Source organism: Haemaphysalis longicornis, unplaced genomic scaffold, assembly GCF_048455015.1.
Source record: "Haemaphysalis longicornis isolate Haplotype H1 unplaced genomic scaffold, Haemaphysalis longicornis Haplotype H1 scaffold_1, whole genome shotgun sequence".
Classification (NCBI taxonomy): domain Eukaryota; kingdom Metazoa; phylum Arthropoda; class Arachnida; order Ixodida; family Ixodidae; genus Haemaphysalis; species Haemaphysalis longicornis.
This window is the reverse complement of record NW_027526203.1, coordinates 367,972,739-367,992,385: the sequence shown is the minus strand read 5'-3', so window position 1 is coordinate 367,992,385 and position 19,647 is coordinate 367,972,739. Positions and strand designations below refer to the sequence as shown.

Below are 19,647 nucleotides of genomic sequence, written 5' to 3'. Positions count from 1 at the left end.
ACTCTGGTCAAATGCTGGGTATTGCGGGGCCGGAGCGTGGTGGAAAGTGGAAGCTCCTAAACAAAATAAGAAAGCGACAAGTGCAAGCATTTCCGTCAAGATTTTCACACAGCTGGCCATCTGAGACTCTGAGACTTTAAAGCGTCTTGTTCAGACTCCTTTTCATGTAACCAGACGGCGGGAGCTGCTGCCCACTGCCGCTGGCATTGCTCTTGCACAGTGGCCATTTTTAGTTTTTCTGGCGTGCATTTCAAACGGGTCAGGTAGGTGGCCTACTGAAGGCGGTGGCTGGTGAAGCGGAGCAGTGGGCGGCATTTTTGCTGCTGCCCACTGTGGGGAGAACCTTGGTCCTGCCTGATGTTCCATAATTTCTAACAAAACTTCAAAAAGCACCATGATTTTTATTAAGAGAAATATCAAAGCAGTTACGAAAGCAAGCACACCAAGGTTGTTTTGCACTTCATGTATCACACTATTTTGGGCCCTCTCTAGGTTATATTTAGCCATTTCTTGAGGTTGGACTGATTTAAACTGGTTTATGCTATGTGACATAGCGCAGTATTTTTATTGAAGACTGTCTACAAAAATTGTGCCGTCCTTTCAGCAGGAAAGCCTACCCAGAAAGGACGCTTCAGGAGCCATCCAGCCCTACCCAGAAGCGTTCAGTTCCGAGGAAGGAGAGCCCATCCTCACGGCACCGCAGGAGCTCCCCTAAGCGCAGCTCACCGTCTCGCAAGGCGTCTCCCTCACGGAAGTCATCACCCAGCCGCAGGGCCGCCTCCCCCAGCCGCAGGGCTGCCTCCCCCAGCCGCAGGGCTTCGCCTGCACGGAAGGGCGCGTCACCCAGCCGCAGGGTTTTCTCTCCGTCGCCTCGAAGGGCCTCTCCTTCGAGAAAGATGTCCCCCTTGCGCCGAGTGTCGCCTGTCCGGAGGGCGTCATCCCCTCCTCGAAGGCCACTGTCACCACGAAGGGCCTCGCCTAATCGGAAGAGTTCACCGCTCAGGAGAAGCTCGCCACCGAGGAAGTTGTCGCCGTTGCGTTATCGAGGACCAGAGCCAGAGCGCCGGCGGTCGCCATCGCCACGCCGGGGTGTAGATCGACACGTTCCCAAAAGTCCATCGCCACGGCGCTCGGCTCCTCGCCGGATGTCACCACCAAGGTGGGTAATGGTGTTCCTTTCTCCTCAAAAATTCATTTGCTGATTGTCCTCGCTGTGATTTATAGAATATGATCTGTCCCTAGTCCCCAAGCAAAAATTCCTTCGTAAGTACGTTGCAACACATTGTCACCGTGATTGTCATTATGACTCTATCCTCACTATGTGAAAAGTGGCCCCACCACAGTGGCATGTAAGCTGCACAGTTAAGCACGAGGATGCGGCTGCAGCAGTTGTGTTTCTGGTAGAGGCGAAAACGGTTGTGCATAGTTTTCTGCACATGTTAAAAGATCCCCAGGAGGTCTAAATCCATAGACCTTCACCTTGCGGCACATCGTAGCTTTGGCCTGCAGAACTCCAATTTGGATCTTGAATTTGAAAATTGGAGAAGCAGATAGGTGAATGGGATCACCATCCAGCTGATAATGAAGCAGTGGTGGAGATATGAAGTGGTGATTTGAAGCATCACCCCACCCCTCCTTGAGGAGTGAGGTGGCAAAATTGAAAAGTCAAATTGTTAACGGCAAGCTTTTCTGTGCACAAAGACATTGGTACTTGGCCCATACACAAGTGAGTTTGGGTAATGTGGTAGGCCTAGTGTTGTCTCGTGGGTCACTTTTTCCTTATTTTTAGCCACGATTTACACAATGTGGAATATAGGCTTGCCGTGTACGAGCTTTGCAGTGGGCACAGAAGTAAAACAATGAAGCCTGGGTGCACTCACGGCGAACATTTGGGAATGTACCTGATATATGTGGTGCTGCAAGATAAGGGCGTGTTGTAGCCAACAACAATTGCGCAAGCTGCGTACTTTGCTGCCGGTTTGACCCTGTATGCTCTTGGCCTTGTACAGTGGAACACCGCTGATACGTCCCCCGGACTTACGACGACCCGCCTCTTATGACGGATCACCGCGGTCTTGGCAAACTCCCCGTAGAAGCAATGCATTAAAAACCCCGATGATATGACGCTTGGGTACATGCGGTCCGCCTCATATGAGGGACCCTGGCGCGGATAAACCGGCGCTTTTCCCATATTTTACCACCGCTTCGCCACCTCGGACTGACCTTTATTCTTAACCCCCCTCTGCTTGATGTGCAAAGGTCCGCAGGCCGATCAGACCACTTGCTGAACAGACGCAAGCAAGCAGGCGGGTACTCGTGAGCGGGAGTTAACCTGCGACGGCCACACACGGCAGCAGCACGCCAACGCGCCAAACGTGAGAAGTCGAGGTTCAGGGGGCAGGTAGACCGTGAATCTGAAGCGCCTGTTGAGCCGCCGACGAACGCGGCAACACATACGACGCAACCTTATGACGATGACCGAACAGCCGCTTTCCCCGCCCGCTCGATCCAAGTTTCTTCCTTTCACGACGCTTTCTCTCCCTATATCTCAGCTCTCTGCTTATCAGTGTCTCTCAAAGCTGCGTTGTCACTCCGCTCTTTTCTTTGCTAGAGTGCCTCAATTCACGCATGTCCGCCTCAAGGGTGGAGCGAAATACAGGAGGCGATGGGTGGAGACACGTACCCGTTGGCACTGCCATTTTGGGTGACTCGCTGGCCGCCGCAGCAAGTCACTGTAGCAAGGCCGCGTTATAATTTTCGCTGCAGCACGGTTTACACGCGAAGGTCGAATTATCCTATTTAGTTTGCATTGCTGGGTCTCGTGGGAAACGAAAATAGCTGTGTTGAGCACTATGACCCAATAGCGACGGCTCGGGACCGTTCAAAGGGTGTGTCCACCATGTACGGCAATGCCGTTTTTTGTTCCTCTCCACCTTGTACTATCGTTCGTTTCGCTTGGCATTGGCAGTTTCACACTTGCCTTTTCCCCTTTCAATTTGCTCGACCACGTCGGCCTTATATTGCGTAGCGCGCGTCGCTTGGCTGGAGGTTTAGCTGGATGCCATACAGGGGAGGGGGCACAAAATAGGTGTTGCTTTTTTTTAAACTTGGGGTTTCAGCTAAAGGTTCGCCAATCACGCGAGAATGCACTAAATATAGTAGTTTAACTAAATTGTTAGCTTACCTGTCGCGTGACAATGTCTACTAGGCCGGCATTTACCCGCGCCCCGGTCGTACGACACCCCGCTCAGACGACGATTTCTCGCGGTCCCTTGAAAGTCCTATTATCGGGGTTCCACTGTACGTACTTCCCTTTGAGCTGCAGGGTAAGTGCTTCTCAGTTTCTGAAGGTCTGAAACCAAGACATTGGTGTTGTATCTGGCAGTGCTTTCGAGGGAGAGAGAGAGAAAGAGGGGGAGGACAAGGTGTCTGATGTATGTGTGTCTCGTGCTTATGCTTCTGTCTGTTTATCTTTTTTCTGCTGGTTGACATGTATGGCTAGAGTATTTTGCTTTGTTTCGAGACAAGGAGTCTGATGTGAGGAAAATTTGGAACATTGGATGTAAAGGGAGTGTAAATTCTGAACTTTAAGGTGAAGAGCTTTGAGTACTCAAGAGTTATGAGAAAAACATGTAGGGTTCAGATGGAATTTAGTGAAATTGATAATACCATGAGTGGTGCGGTACTACAAAATTGCTTTATTTGAATCATCAAATTCTTAAAAAAACTGTCCATGGCCATAACTGAGGTACATTTTTTTCTTTTAACTCTTTCGCTACCGCCGGAAAATTAACTAATTTTTAGGGGTCCAAGAAAACATTTTTTCCTGCTAAAAAAATTGGTTAGGCACTAATTACAGGAACACGAAATGCAGATTATTAACGGCCTTTCCAATAACACCAGTTTTTAAATGTTTTTATATATCATAGTTGTGAAAAAAAATATCGAAGTCAAAATTTTTGTCAAGTTGTCCCAAAAAGTGATAAAAAAGGAGTTGTGTATATCAAACTACCGGTAGTAGAAAAAAAATTAGAATATAAATTTTGTAGGGAAGCATTTCAAAAACACGCTTTAGAAAAAATGTCGACTTGCGCGGAACAGTTTGTCAGATATAAAAAAAAATGTTAGCACACACGGTGCTCGTGTCATGCGGTGAAGCCCAACCTCCAATTCAAAATGTGCAATTTCGTGTGGTTTCCCTGGAATAAATCTGGCGGTTTGACATTATCAGAGGCACCAATTTGCCCCTCACATAATGTAAAAATATCTTGTCAATGACTGACTTTGCATTTACAGTGAGCACAATATTTGTGACAAGCACGCAATGCGGAAAAAAACATGCATGAAGTTGAAAATGGAACGCCGTGGTTGATGCTTGTTGACGTTCACGGTCAGTTATCTCTCAAAGCATAAAGCTGAGCTTTATTATCATCTTCTTACTCGCAATTGTAGCCTTGCTCGCAAAAATGAGGTACGATGCGCTAGAATCATGCCCTGCGATCTTTGGCCAAGTAGCAGTTGCGCGATGAAGAAGATCAGCACAACGAGCCTCCTCTATTGCAGCGCCACCTAACATTTTTCAAATGAAACAGTACAAAAACTTATCAGAGACACCGTCCGAATAGACAGTTCAACTAAGCAGCAACTAAGACACCCGGATATACCCTCGCATGGAAACGAAACTGGAAGGCGAACAGCTGGCAGTGTAAGGCCGGTTTGAAGCGCTGTCCTCGGCGGAAGAGATAACTGGCGTCTGGGTGTAATCTTTTGACTTGCATCTGAAGTTCTTATCGCAGAAATCAGGTTAGGGTGGGGGGAAAACATGAGCGGCGTGCTTTTTCGAGGATCAGTCGCGCTCCAGGCGCCATGGCAGGTAGCCTTGAAGTTGGGTAACTGCATAGTAGTGCTAAATATGAATTTCGCGATGCAGAAACGAAACCAAAACTGTAGTAAACTGTTCGCGAATGGTCCTGGGGTAACTAGAACTACCACACAACTTAGAACAGTGTGCGCAAAGGCAATAAAACTAACTGCCTAAAATCATAAAGTAGCTTTGCAAACAGGCACTGCTTGACATTTTCAGCCGATTTCTGGGATTATTACTGTCAGAGTGCAAACCTGGCGATTGGAAATCTTTTGCTGGTTCATCATTCATGCCCTAATAGCAAAAAGACAAACGCTGATGCAGAGTAATTACGAGTGGCACGCATTCTTCGTTGGCAGCAGTGACGCGCGGTGACCACGCCCGTTTTCCGCACCCAGGTGATCCAAACGCGTGTCAGAAATCACATTTTTGGTGCAAAAATGGAAACAAAACTGATTTTAAAAGACCACTTTTTGATCTAACTCCAAACAGCTTTACTTGTTTGAGCAACGCCTGGAACGCTATGAAAAGGAGCTCCCATAGTATCGTTCAAATTAAATGATTTTGAATAAGCGCGGTAGCGAAAGAGTTAAATTGCTGAAAGTGCAAATACAGGGCACTCAATTCCACATACAAAGGGAGATCAGGGGAATGTTTTCATGCGAAGGGAGAAACATGACGACTGGATTACGCTTGCGGCAAAGGTTGTATAGCTGCCTTCCTTTTGATTCTCGCTGCCACATTCCCCGCTATTTTTTGTAAAAATGTATGGTAGAGCTTGGTCAAGTGGTGGTGACTTGGTGTGAATTGGGGAATAAGACACAGACTTGCCGGCTCATTTAGCCAGCTCATTCAGTTGTAACAAGGCAGCAGCACAGGCCATGGCAAGAGAGATCTCTTTGTCTCGTAGCTTAAAGGGAAGTTGGCTGCAGAGGAAGCTCTTCCTGAGAAAGCCTTGCGTTCGCACTGGTGCCAGATTCCCTTCTAGGTAAGCTTGAGGATTCTATGTTCCTGATGTGCGTCCTGACGACAGTTTCGGCACTCCAATCCTCACTATTTGCGGGTGGTGCCTGGCATATTGTGCCAATAAGGGGAGTGCACCTATGGCGGCAGTTTCAAAGAAATTAAGAAAATTCAGGTTGTGCTGCCTGAATGCGTTCAGGTGGTGCCGTGGAATTGCGGTGAATATTTGGTGACCATTTTTGCTAGTTGAACTTGAAGTTGAAGTTCTTTATTTCAGTCGTACAATGGCTGAGGAGGCGGGAAAAAAAGCCGCTGTACTTGCGGCTTGACGGGTTATGGCTTATCAGCTCCTTTCCTGAGATGTGGAACCTTGATTTTGCCAAGGGTAGTACTATGTTGTAGTACTATGTTGTAGTAGCGTTGTAAAATTACTGCCTAGATTGCCATCTTGTCAGTGTATATAACAATGATGCCTTCTTTATATATGTGGTGGTAGCGTTGTACAATTACATGTGCATCTACGTGAGCGCGATTTGCGTGGTCTTCTTCTTGACTTTGATGTTGCCTTACCTATAATTTTCTGATCTAAGTTGTACTACCCCCCCCCCCCCCCCTCCCCACTGTAATGCCTCAGGCGCTGTGGGTACTGTGTAAATAAGTAAATAAGGGTGTTATTCTGGCAAGCGGTGACAACTGTAGCTGTGGCTACCTGCATCAATTCGTGATTGCTGCCAAGCGGCATGTCACCATCACCTAGCCCTGTAGGTGAAGTGATGTCGCGAATTTCTACCCAAAGTTGGAGACACTTGGCTACATCACCTTGTTTTCCTGATGCCACGTTAGTCCGGATGCCACGCTGATGTTCATTTGCAGCTTCCTGAGCTGTTTTGCCGACGCAATAACTAGGATTAAATTAAAATGTTCCGTATCCCAGGCTGTTCACTCTTAGCTGGGTTATTTTGATAAAGAGGGGACAGAGAGAGTAAAACTTCTTTATTGAGCAGAGCCTTGCAGGAGTGGAGCATTCTTACAGGTAGCCATACGCCGTCCTGGCTGCTACCGCTTTCTTATCCAGCAGGAGCTGATCGAAAAGGTGGGAGCTGGACAGCAGCATCTCCCACTGCTTGGGGGAATGAGGAGGGGGTGGTGGTGGGAAATCAGGGTTAGTGACGTGCATAAAGTACCACCACTGCTTTGTATGTTAAATACTGCTTGTTCCCGTGTGGGCAGCTTCATAATAACGGATTACTGGTGTTTTGAGACTGCTGCTGAAAAGTTTGGGATCGGGCTGTTTGAACATTAGTAAATAAGACTAATAACTGGAAAAATGAGGGGCTTGAATAAATGGACATTAACACCTTGCTGCATACTAAAGATTGCTGTGTTGGGTTAACAAATGTGTCAAGTTTAAGGCTAGTTGAATAATTAGGCCAGCTTATTTTGAAAGAAGAAAAAGTGTGGCAATGCCTCGAAAAACTTTCTGCATTTTCCAACGGATTTCACTTGGTGGGATGTCACTGGGTGGCCCGCGTTAAGTGGCTGATGTCGTTGAAAGGAAACACAAATTTGAGAGGGTTGTGGGCTTCCAGCTTAATTAAAGTAGTTGTGTTTGAGATTCAAAATACAGATATTTTGTAGCCTTAAGGCAAGGAAGGAATGGCTGTAGTGCAGGAACTGACAGGAAATCACCAACTGTTTGGTTACGAAAACCCTAGTTTTGAAACTCTTGAGCCACCCATTTTTAGTGGCTAGACATCTGCCACCTTGGTCCAGGTAGCCGCTGGGGGCTTTGATGATGTGGACCGCCAACTCCCGTTGTTCTTGGAGATAGCCACAACAGCGACCACTCTCTGGTGTAATTGTGTGGTTGTGTAGGGTTGTGGAGGTAGTCCCACATTGAGAGTTCAGGTGGGCTCAAGTCTTCCAGTTGTATCCAGAAATAGATGCCAGCTTTTGGTTCACCGTCTGAGGTAATCACAATACCTGCGGCCTCACTGTTACGCAGGTGAAATGCTCTGCTAGGTTTTACTAGGTCGAGTGACTATAGTTGAATTTCTGGGTTCATCTGGACTGTGTCTATTCATACGTAGTCGGCATGTGGACATTAAACTTTTGTCTGCTCCCCCAAGTATGTCATAGGGGCTACTGGGACGTAATAGGGGTTAGAAGGTGAGCGGCAAGTTTGAAGTCTGCCTGCTTTTATAGGAATTACTCAGCGATGGGATCATTGTTTCCCATCGGGCAAGATCATATTAAGGCATTATTTGTCTTCCGAGTAAAGTAAATTGTGTGTTGTCTTCATAGTGTTTATAAGTAACATAAGCACACTGCTTTTGTTCTTTTTACATCAACCTTCGTATGATTCCCATCAAATTTCTTAACAAAAATGAAAGTTCTGTTTGTTAATCATAGTGAATGTTATGACAAAACCCATCATTTTCAATGTAAAATGCCTTCACAAACTCTGCACTGAGCAACTAACTGTTCATCATGCTCGAGCAGGGGCGGCGCCCGAGAGCCAAGCAGAGACATGAATCGGGGCCGTGACAGCCGTGAGGCCTTGCGGGACCGAAGTCCACGACGGGCAAGGCCACGGAGCCCACAGCGGCGCCGGAGTGAGCACTCGCGAAGCCCTCGAAGGAGAGACCCCCGGCAACTGGGCCGACGGAGCCGCTCACCCCACGGAACAAACAGGTCTGCCACTTTTGCATGTCCCTTCTTCTCTAGACTTCTGGCCGTTCTTGAATTCGTTGTTAGGGCAACATAACCTATCCCTTCAGTAGTGTTAATTGGTCCACATGCATACTAACACCAATGAGATTTGGTCATTATGGCCCAGGTTGGGACAGACTATCAATTATGATGGACGAAATCGCAGGTGAAGTTTGGCTTGAAGCGGTGCATGCAACCAGCTTGCAGGTTCTTCTGGTTATTGAATTGTGGCGAAGAAACAGAAGGTGGCCTCCATCGCCATTAATTTTAGCATACCATTACCCTGTTAACGCTTGCGGATACTGTTTGAACTCGACGCTATACTGCCGTCACTGTGACTCGGTGTTCGCACACCGCTTGCGGTTTTTGTATTCCAGCTTACCGGCCCCAAAAATAAAAGTAGCGACTTCTGACGAATTAGTCTCAAAGCAAATGGGACAAAGCATTGTTGCTCAAAGCAATCTGATTTCATTGAAAATTGCTGAATGTTTATCTCTTCAGAAATTTGCAAAGTAATTTTCTTTTGGGAGTATTGTGTAATCTCCCATACAGCCTTTAAAAAACAAATGCTTTGGTGCCTCCGTCTACTGTGCACAGTTGGCACTAAATACCCAATTCCAACGCACACCTTTTTTGGGGAAAAATGGGCCTTAAAGGGACACTGAAGTGAATTTGTCAAGTGCTTGCACTGCGTAGACTGGCTCAAATTAGCACACTTTTCATCGTTTATCCGGTTGACAAGTCGGTAATTATTTTACAAAGCGTGAAAGAAGAAAAACTACCATGCGCGGTTTGCGGCGGCCGCACCAACTAAAAAGGCTGTGACGACGGGAGGAGACGCACCGTAATTGGTTAGCATTCAAAGAAGTTTCGGTTTCGGTTCTGTAAAACAACATGCTTGACATCCGACGGCATCGTTGGATGGGCATTCTAGATATCTCAGTAATCGTCGTACCACGCTTCTGCCACGTTGTCGGCTGTAAAATGCATAAGATAAGCCTCCCAGGATGGCTTGGAATCGTAGCGATCACTAGCCGAGGCCTACGCAGTGGATGAACGCCCTCCGCGTCCCCGCAGACGCTCAAATGCCATGCGCTTTTCCCCCACATTTGGAGCTTGCCTCACTCATGCCTGTATCGTAAAAAGCGTGTTCGCACCAGGCCAAGGGTCTGTGGATTCTGGCCTGTGCCCGCTGCCCACAAGCAGTAGGTGTTTGTGGCAACAGCACGCCAACAAGAACTCGCTAGCGCGCCAGTGTCAGCCTGCGCGCGTTCTGTGAACTAGTTCGTGGAGCAGTGAATGTTACGGCCCAAAATAAGGTGAACTCAGTACAGAAAACATTGGCCGAAAACGAAAAAGTCAACTTATAAAAAAAAAAAAAGATTGTACCCCCGAGATTCGAACTGGTGACTTGCAAAACAGTTGCAGCAACATACCTATACTCGGTTACAACTCAAGAACGGCACCACCTCATGTAGTGTATCACTCCGCCAAAGCGCCGGACCCGTGACATCAGTGCGCGCGCGTTTTGAAAGGGGTTTGCTATGAATGCATGATATCGTCTGCCTTGTCTCACGCAGTTTTTTTGTCGTCACTGGAGTCGTTTATAAGCATATCAAGATTAAGGCCGAAAAATCATGGGAACAGCTCACGCCATTTTCAAAATATTCCCAGTAACGCCCTACTTGCGCCACGCGGAGAAACATCCGGCTGCAGTGATAAGGCACAGCAGCAATTTCCGGTGCCGTTCTTAAGTTGTCACCGAGTACAGTGCTCCAGACCACACGGCCACGGGCGAGCGCTGCTGAACTTGGAAATATAAGGTATATAATGTATAACCATTCTACACTTTTATTTAGTTTTAGCATTTCAAGCAGCTTGGGTGACTATTTGTTGTATTGCGCTCATGCAGTAAGCGTCCCCCAAGTTTCCACAATATCTCACGTCTAGCAATTGCATTTCGTAGACAGAAAAGCGTTCGCAGATGCGTAGTCGTGCTGCTGACCACTGTGCTTGTTCGCTGAGCGCAGAAAAGTGCTTCCTGCACCCTAGTTTTACGCTGTACGGTAAAATTTTCAGTTGATTTTATTTGCTTAGTACCTATATTGACTTCGCTGACTCTTCTCCCGCCTTCAAGTGGCCTTATATTTTCCTACTGGCGTACCAGTCAGCGAAGCGTCGCATGTGCGCTTGTGCAGCGCTTGTGTGAAGCGACCTTGACTTGGAGCTAGATACAGTGTACAAACTAACAAAGTAAAGAAAGGCACATTCTTCCATTCACAAACGTGTCCTGGCTTCGTTTCAACTGAGTGAACGAATTGCGACGACCCGTCGGCGGCCGGCGGACGAAACGAAACGCTGGGCCGACTGACTCTGTCGGAAGGCAGGCGAGCTGTGCAGTAGTGCAGCCAATTGCCAGATCATCTCCTGCTGACGTCACACGAAAACGCCACAGAAAATAGGCGAGGGTGCAGAGAGGAGGACAGCATTTTCAAATTGATTTTATAGTAAATAAATTCGCGTAAACGCGCTCAGAGTGGTCGAAACAGGGCCTAGGGACTCCTGACTACACTTTGCGCTCGTAATCCTGCAATGTTTACAAATCACTTCAGTGTCCCTTTATAATCACATGCGTGTTGGATTCGGGTACAAACCGAAACTGCCCCATAGCTACCCATCACCATCACCATTATGCAGTGTGACGACTCATTTGTTGCTGGCAACGATGGTAGCCCGTTTGCTTGCCACTTTCTGTGTCGCTGGAGCCATTTGCAACATACAAAACAGCGCAAAAAACGAAGACCAAGAGGGAAGGAGCACAGACAAGCGCTGAACAAACAACTGTGCATATTTATTGCGGCTTGCAAATAAATGCGTTTGTCACTCACAAAACAGAACAAAAACAGAGGGATTACACAAGTATGCACAAGCCGTGAAGGACCACATTCGGGGGCTCTGCAGTGAGGGGTTGATGAATGGTGGCCACACCTTCACTGCGAGCAATAGGCTGAAGCGTGCCTCTATCGAGAAATGGCCAGGTGGGAGGCCGAAGCTTGGCTCGGCATTTCATTAAATATGGTTGGGAAGGCGTTCAAGAAATGTTGAATTTCTAATGCCATGGATGGCACTGGTCGGAGAGCGATAAGGAGCTGTCCGAGAGCAACAGTGAATGAAGTCCTGAAAATATAAAAATGTTTGCACATTTTGTTCGTTCGTGGAAATCGCATGCACGTTAGAAGCAGGGCGTACAGTTTATTACTTTTCCTTTTTTTTTCGGTAAAAAAGAAAGTGTGCATGTTAGAATTGGGGTTGCAGCCTTCCTTTTTTTTTTTTTGGTCACGTAAATCAGGTGCGCGTTAATTGGAGGTGCGTTGGAATTAGGTAAATACGGTAATGTTAACTAAAATGCGGTCTACGCTAAATACAGTAAAATCTCGATGATACGAATCTCGCGGGACCACGAAAAATATTCGTATCATCCGAAATTTGTATGAAGCAATACAGACCAAAAAATGTAGCGCTGGAAAAAGTTTTCAGCCTGAAGAAATTCGCGATTTTCTTCTGCATTTTTTTGCTCCCATGTCGCAAAGCAGTCCTTTCTGGAGCTCGTAACGCTTCGCGCTCGTCACCTCACTCGCGGTGCCCAAGCTCGCTACACGCCGCAAGTCAAGCGTGGACCGCATGGTGTGTTTTTGCACGCGATTTGTGCAACTCGGCTTTGCGCGCACCGTATTTTCACAGCTGTATCGACGATTTTCTGCCTGCGGCAGCTCCTACCTCAACCAGAATATGGCACACGACGCGCGCGGCAGGATGGAGGAGCCTGACGACTTGCGAAGCGCTCGAGACAGCCGGCTTGGCTCCGCCGGAGATGGTTAGGCTTAGCACCCCAGCAGATATTTCATGGGCGCTTTCACTAGCGCCGTGGATGTTTTATAGTACCGTTTTCGCATGCATAATCAGCTCCTTTACCGCACAAGCAACTTAGCGTCTGCCTTGAGCGGCATTTTAAAGAGCGGTTAGGAGCGGCCGCTCGAGCGGCCGTGCCACTACGCAGCCGCATCCTGGCCACGCCGCGAGAAGCGTGCGGGGTTTCGCGGCGGTGTCAGCAAGCAGAAAACAACAGCCCGGCCGTTTCTAGAGAAAGAGCGACAAAGAGGGGAGAGAGAGCCGTCACTTGCTCGTTCGGCAGTCGGGCCCCTCGCCGACTCGTTCGTATCATCCGCCGGGCCGCGCAGGTCCGTTTGGAACACCCAAATTTTTCCCATTGCTAACAAATCAATTTCGCCGGGACTTTTCAGAAATTCGTATCATCCCGAAATTCGTATCACCCAGAATCGTATCATCGAGATTCCACTGTATTACGTTGTGTATTGATAAGGTAAAAATATGTACTACAGTATTTTGAATCACTTTCATTAAATGTTTATTGAAGTATCAGGAGTGCTAGGGAGTACTTTTCCATGACTTGATATTTCAACAATTGTATTTTGGTAGTGATTAGCTTGCAAAAAGAGGCAGTAGTATAGCCGTCAAGCGACTTTTCAGAGCAAATGTACGATAAAGGCATGAATCAATCAATGCAGTGTCTTGTTGGTCTGCTTTTAATATGAGAACAAATAAAGTGTCCTAATTTTCTTTGCAAAAACTTATTACAGACACCAGCATGCTCCAACGGCAGAGGTTTCTTGTAAGCTTCAATTTTTGTGTACTTGGAGTACACCATGTATGCTGTCTAGCTGTGGGCACCTATATTATTATTTGTTATCTACAGTATTCACTGTGCATTGCAGGAGTGATGACCGAATGCGGCATAGTCGGGATCACTGGGATCGCAGAGATGACCGGGGCCGCCATGCCAACAGCTCAAGGAAGAAGCCCAAATCACCTTCCTCTTCATCGGATGAGTAAGTTATTAGGCGCTTTATTGACTTATATTGCATGCATAACTAATTTTTTGGGGCGAGCTTGTCTTTGCATGTGCTTTTGCCACATAATTGGTCCTAGCTCAGTAGTAGTTTGGCGCTAGACCTATTGTGAGGATGGCAAATTTGTCTTGCGATGGCTTAAGTGGGTCAAGAAAATTTTTAAAAGCAAAAGATAAGATTGCTGCCATGACAGCAGCAGTTTTGCATTTTGAGTGTGTAAAGCTTGTAATCCAGGGGTCATGCATTTCCAACTTTTCCTGTCGGTCAACCCAAATATTCTTCAATCAGTAGTTGTTCCTCGGTTTAGGGGGCACATGGGTTTGGGACTGAAAAATTGCCCAAAAAAGCATTTTTTTGGTATCGCTTTTCTCTAGGTTTGCACAGTTTTTCCGGCAAAAATTTTGTACTGGGAACAGTGCTAGGTACTGACGAAAGCCATAAAGGCCCAATTTCAACAACAACAAAAAAAAAATACCCACAACAATTTCCCCATAATTCTTCACTTTGCCACGAGTGGTACCACAGTGATAGGCAGTTCTCGAGAGGAACATCCCAGCATGTAGTGCAGCCAGGAAGATCATGTCTTTTTCACTGTGAAGCTGATTGTTTAAACCATCCAATAGAAACAGATTTTGAATTTTGTGGTTCAGTAGTTGTTTAATTAGCAGTATTTTTAATTGGTTAGCACTTGTACTTCAAGCCTAGAAGTTAGAATTGATGTGAGCTTGTATGCGATTTGAAAACAAAAAACTGCTCCCCACATTTCATTCTCCACAACTTCTGGTATCTATTCATGCCTTGCTGGTAATTTTTTGTTGAATACATTTTTCCCTTTTCTTGAGAACAATCAAGGAAAATTTTTAATTAACTTGAAAACTAATTACCTCAGATAAGAACTAATTGGACATTTGAAGTCAGCTAAAAAAACTGAACAAGCCCATGCAGTTTCATTAAAATTGGTTGGAAAGCAAAAAAAAAAAGTTTCTAAGACCAGTTTGCCCCCTTAAACCTCGTACCTTTGGTACCCCTAACATACAGGAAATTTCGTCTATGGCCGCCAGTTATTCGTGGATGCTTGGAAGTTGATATGAAACACATTTTGTTAGGGCTAGTAATGAAAAGAGGCACAACAGTTAGGTATCAAAGTAATGAACTAAAATTGACCGCTTTTTAAGCCATTTGTTTCAGTTTTAACACTGGGCATGTGGTTTTAGAGGTGCATTTCGAAAAGTTGCCATCGAAAACAATTCATTTCCATTAGCCAGAGTCACCGAACCAATCCTGTCGTTGCAAGGTGAATTTGAGTGGCCCGGTATTTTACAGCACCTATGCAATGCACATGTCAAACCATATTCCCTTTTAAAAATGTGGGCTGGCATAAAAGGACATGTTGTTTATTAGTACTGCTGTTTAGAACCAGGCTGTTGGTCTTTTGCTTCCGGATTAATGTTCAACTTGATGGTTCTAGTCATGGTTATGTGATGCAGTTGACAAACTTTGAAAAGCAGGAAGCAGTAATGTACAATGCAGAAAAAAAAGTATATGTGGGGTTGATTTCTGGGATATTGTTCTGTTCTTGGCTCTGTGATAGAGCCCTTTAGCCGTGACCAGGTTGAGAGCATTTTACGAGCTGGTGACCGAGTTATGTCAGCATGCTGTGTTGTCGAAAGTTGCTGTGGTCTGGAGCCTTTGCAGACTGGTTAATGTGGTGAGGTACCAGACAAAGGGAAATGGTTGACATGCAGCATTCATCAAAGTACTTCCCTCACTAGAAGTAGCTTCTATGCTTGTTTTGTGTTCATGCTACGCATGTTTAGCCTTTTTTTACAGCTTTGGCATCGTGTGGAAAAGGGAACATAATGGTGTGTGCTACGCAAAACATTGGAAATGTGCGTGTGCTTTATGGCAGAGCTAATTTTTGAATCACTGTTTGGTAGGGGGAAGAGGGATTGGGGGGAAGGCTGCGAAAATTTAAAGATATTTACATCTTGATTTGTTTTTACTTAATTTTAAGGGACACTGAAGTGAATTTGTCAGGCTCCTGTTTTTGCTTGCACATCGTAGACCAGCTCAAATAAACGCACTTTTCATTGTTTATTTGGTCGATAAGGCGGTATTTATTTTATAAAGCCCGAAAGAAGGAAAACTACCATGCGCGGTCTCCAGCGGCCACACCAACTAAAGCACTGTCGTCCGTACAAGGTGCTATGTTTGGACGATGTCCAAGATTAGAATTCAAACCAGTTTCATTTTCGGTTAATTCAGTGAAACATGCTTGGTATGCGATGTTATTGTTGGATGGGCTTTCTTGATATCTCAGTAATAGGCATACCGCGCTTCTGCCATGTTGTCGGCTGTAAAGTGCGTCAGATAAGCCTACCAGCACTGCTTGGAATCGAAATAATCACTAGCCGAGGTGTACGCTGTGGATAGATGCCCTCCGCGTCACCGGACACTCAAATGCGATATGCTTTGTGGACTAACGTACGGGATTAGCAGAGGAACCTGGCTAAGTTTGCTAGAGAAAGTGCTATGCGCCGTGCACTAGCCCCAGCGGAATCCAAAGGCTTGCGCACGGGTTCGTGTACTCACATGCGGAGACCGACTCCGGCTATCCAAAGTTAGGCCTTATTGCCTGGCAGATACAATGCATATACCGGACAACACGACTATCGCTAGCGGGGAGACAAGGCTCCATTTGCTCGTTCAAGCCGCGGGGACTCAGACCTCGATATCTGTCATTGCAGTTGCGGGAGTGGGGGGCTTCTCTTGCGACCGGTCAGACCGAATCTCTCAGCAGAGTCCCCTTGGAGCCAACCCGCTTCTCCGTCATCAGGACATTCGGAGCTGGCACTTCCGAACTAACGATTCTGACCAGCTCGCCCAGTTGACTCCCCTGCGGAACGCTCTCGCGTCCCGCAGGTCAGCTCGAGGGGAGAGGAGGTCTCCCCCTAGTCGCGGAGAGGGTGGTGCAAAGAAAAGCGACAAGCTGGTCCTTCTTCCCCCGCGCACACGTTCACGGAGAGCTGGTTCGGCACGTCGCATGGGGTCACGAAGGGGTCACGAATCATGTGATGCGCAGGCTGCCCAAAATGGTGGCTTCGAGCTCACCAAAACATGCGCAGACGAGGTGTAGGGAAACAAGGGTCGCCACAGCTTTTCCCCCACCTTTGGAGCTTGCCTGGCTCGTGCCTGTATCGTAAGAAGCGTGTTCGCACCAGGCCAAGGGTCGGCTGATTCGGGACTGTGCCTGCAAGCAGTCGGTGCTTATGGCAACACCACGTGAACGGGAACTCACCAGCGTGTCTGTGTCAGTCTGCACACATTCTGCGAAGTCGCTCGTGGAGAGAGAGACTTTTATTAAGAGCATTGATCAGAAGATCGTGGGAGTGGTTCCCTATTCACGGGAATCCATTGGCTGTCTTTACCACAGGTGCCCTCTCGACGAGGATGAGCTGGTCTGGGAGGGAGGGGCTCTACAGCACTGTCTCCTGCTGCTCTTGGGGGTGGGGCATCCTGGCGTAACTTTACATTCTACAATAATGTGCCTGAGTGTTGGCAGAAATAGCATCTGCTGCTGGCAGAAATAGCATCCGGCTGAATATTCGCTTGGGTACATTAGGTTAAGTCGGGTGGGATGAGGATATGTATTTGATAGAAGAAGTCGTAGAGTTATTTCCTGATCTTTTGTGAGGCTTGGGTGTGGGAGTGGGAACGTTCTCCTACTAAGCCTGTAGTGCTGAGTAATCTCTCAGAATGTAGTAAGTGGGATAAGCTCTACCGTGCTCTCCAGGGCCTGGTTGGTCAGTACGCGGGCCTGTTGGTGAGCAGTACGCGGGGTGTTGGTGGCACGGGGCCGTGGACCCTGTCAAGCCCGTTTGATGGCTTTTTGTTCACGGTCCCCAGCACAGATGTTGTTGAAATAAAGATTGATTGATTGATTGAAATTCATTGCCCTCCATGGAGGCGTGGGCTGGCGTCCACACAATTTGCACCTTTTGGTTGGGGGATCGATTTAATAATATTCGATGTGCTAGATCTGGTCACAAGTGCCACTGCAAAAACAAGTTCTACTAAAGAAGTGGAAGAATTAGCCATTGCGCTGGCGCTCACGTAGACCACAGCCCGTACAATCATCATGGACTCTCAAGAAGTGTACCGAAGTTACCAATCGGGATGGGTGGCCCCTCTAGCACATCGCTCGTGGAGCAGTGAACGTTACAGCGCAAAAATGGTGAATTCAGTGTAGAAAACATTGCCGAAACACAAATAAATCAACTGAAAAAAAACAAAAAAGCGCTATCGGGGTACGAACTTGCGAGTTGCAAAACGATGCAGCTAGTGCTCCAGCCCACTTGGCCACAAGCCAGAAATATTTAGTATATAATGCATAGCCAGTTTACATTTTTATTGAGTTTTAGCATTCCGAGCAGCTTAGATGATTATTTCTTGAATAGCACTCGTGCAGTAAGCGTCCCCCAAATTTCCACAAATATCTTGTCTCTAGTGACTGCATTCATTAGGCGGAAAAGTGTTCACAGATGTGTGGTCGTTCTGCTGACCACTGTGCTAGTTCACCCAGCGCAAAAAGTGCTTTCTGCACCTTGGTTTTACGCTGTTCGATAAATGTTTCGATTGATTTTAATTCCTTAGTGCCTGTATTAATTTCGTGGACTCTTCTGGTGCCTTCAATTGGCCTTAGATTGCTTCTGCTAATGTACCAGTCAGCGACAGCGACTTGGACTTAAAGCTTCATACAGTCGACAAACTAACAAACTAAAGGCACATTCCTCCAGGCACAAACGTGTCGTGGCTTAGTTTCAAGTGAGCGAATGGATTGCGACGACCCGCCGGTGGGCCGGCCTACTGATTCTGTCGGAGGGTCGGCGAGCCATGCAGTAGCGCAGTCAAGCCAAGCCATAACGTTTTGACGTCGTACAAAATGTCATAGGAAATCGGCAAGGAGGGTGCAGTGAGGACAGCATTTTCAAATTGATATTTCTACTGAATAAAGTCGCGTAAACGCAGCGAGAGTGGACGAAACATGGCCTAGAGACTCCAGACTACAATTTGCGCTGAAATTCCGCAAAGTTTACAAATCACTTCAGTGTCCCTTTCACCGTCACTGACGTACCGGCTTGTTTTCGCATTTCTCCTCCGTGGTGTCGCTGACATACCGGTACGTTCTCCATTGTGCGTTCAAAAATTCACGCCATAGCACAAAGCAGTGCAGTGTAGTGCAGGCCATTCAGTCTTGCAGTCCAAATGCAGACCTTACGTAGAGAAGATTACTATTCTAGGCAGAAGTGAGAACACAGTGGCCATGGAGCTTTTAGAAGCCTTCCATATCGAGAAGAAAGGGGACCAGTGCGTCAGTGAGACATCGGTGTTACTGCGTGCGAGTGAATTTCACTTTTTTTTAGAAACTGCTCTCTGATTGCACCTATCTCACCAATGTTTTTTGTGGGGTTCTTGTGCGCATGCTCCGGGGAATTTTTGTGTATAAACCATATTTTCGCGTGTATAACCCGCCCCTGCATATAATCCGTGTTCCCGCTTTCAGCCCGCTGGAAAAGAAAAAAAAAATCCTCGTGTATTGCCCGCACATTTCATACAGGAAAGGCCGCACCAAAGCTACTGCTGAGGCAACACATCACATGCTGTGTAGACAGAAAAAGTGTGTATTTAGCAAGTAAAATACACTGACTGCAAGGCGAAAGTCACAATTCATTAATAAAATTTAGTTGTTAGAGTGCGCTTGTCCTTGTTTTGTCTTCCTTGTCCTTGTATGTTTTGCACAACTGCTGCCATGGAAGGCTTAGCCAGTGTTACTGCGTAGGAGCTTCACGGCACAGCGCGCATTGCCGTGAAGCTGCACGAAAGGAAAAACCCTGCGTATTATCCGCACCCCCACTTTACCACTGAAATTTTCGCATTTTTGGTGCGGGTTATGCGCGCGAAAATACGGTATATAAGACGATACCTCCAATAAAACTAGTTGCGAATGACTTTCCGTCATCCTTGTTGAATCGTGCTCTAAGTTTTCCCAAATTGAAGTGTCAAGCCCAGCCGATGTAAGACTTGAATATGTTCGGGTCTTTTGGTGCTTCACTCCCTGGCATCAGCTAATTAAGCAGCTCCGGGTTATCAAGAGAGGCACAGAGGACAGCACATGTATTT

At 46.9% G+C, this 19,647-nt stretch overlaps 1 protein-coding gene across 3 annotated transcripts in view; it reads left to right on the top strand.

Moving 5' to 3' along the window:
* Prp4k (Pre-mRNA processing factor 4 kinase) overlaps positions 1-19,647 on the top strand; it is a 67,461-nt gene that overhangs the window by 13,807 nt on the left and 34,007 nt on the right. For 2 of the 3 annotated variants that reach the window (XM_077686287.1, XM_077686289.1), the window contains exons 3-5: positions 605-1,159; positions 8,330-8,521; positions 13,333-13,446. In XM_077686287.1, coding sequence (XP_077542413.1) covers positions 605-1,159; positions 8,330-8,521; positions 13,333-13,446 — 861 coding nt within the window. The remainder of the gene's footprint in view (positions 1-604; positions 1,160-8,329; positions 8,522-13,332; positions 13,447-19,647) is intronic. The other variant, XM_077686288.1, reaches the window with a different exon arrangement.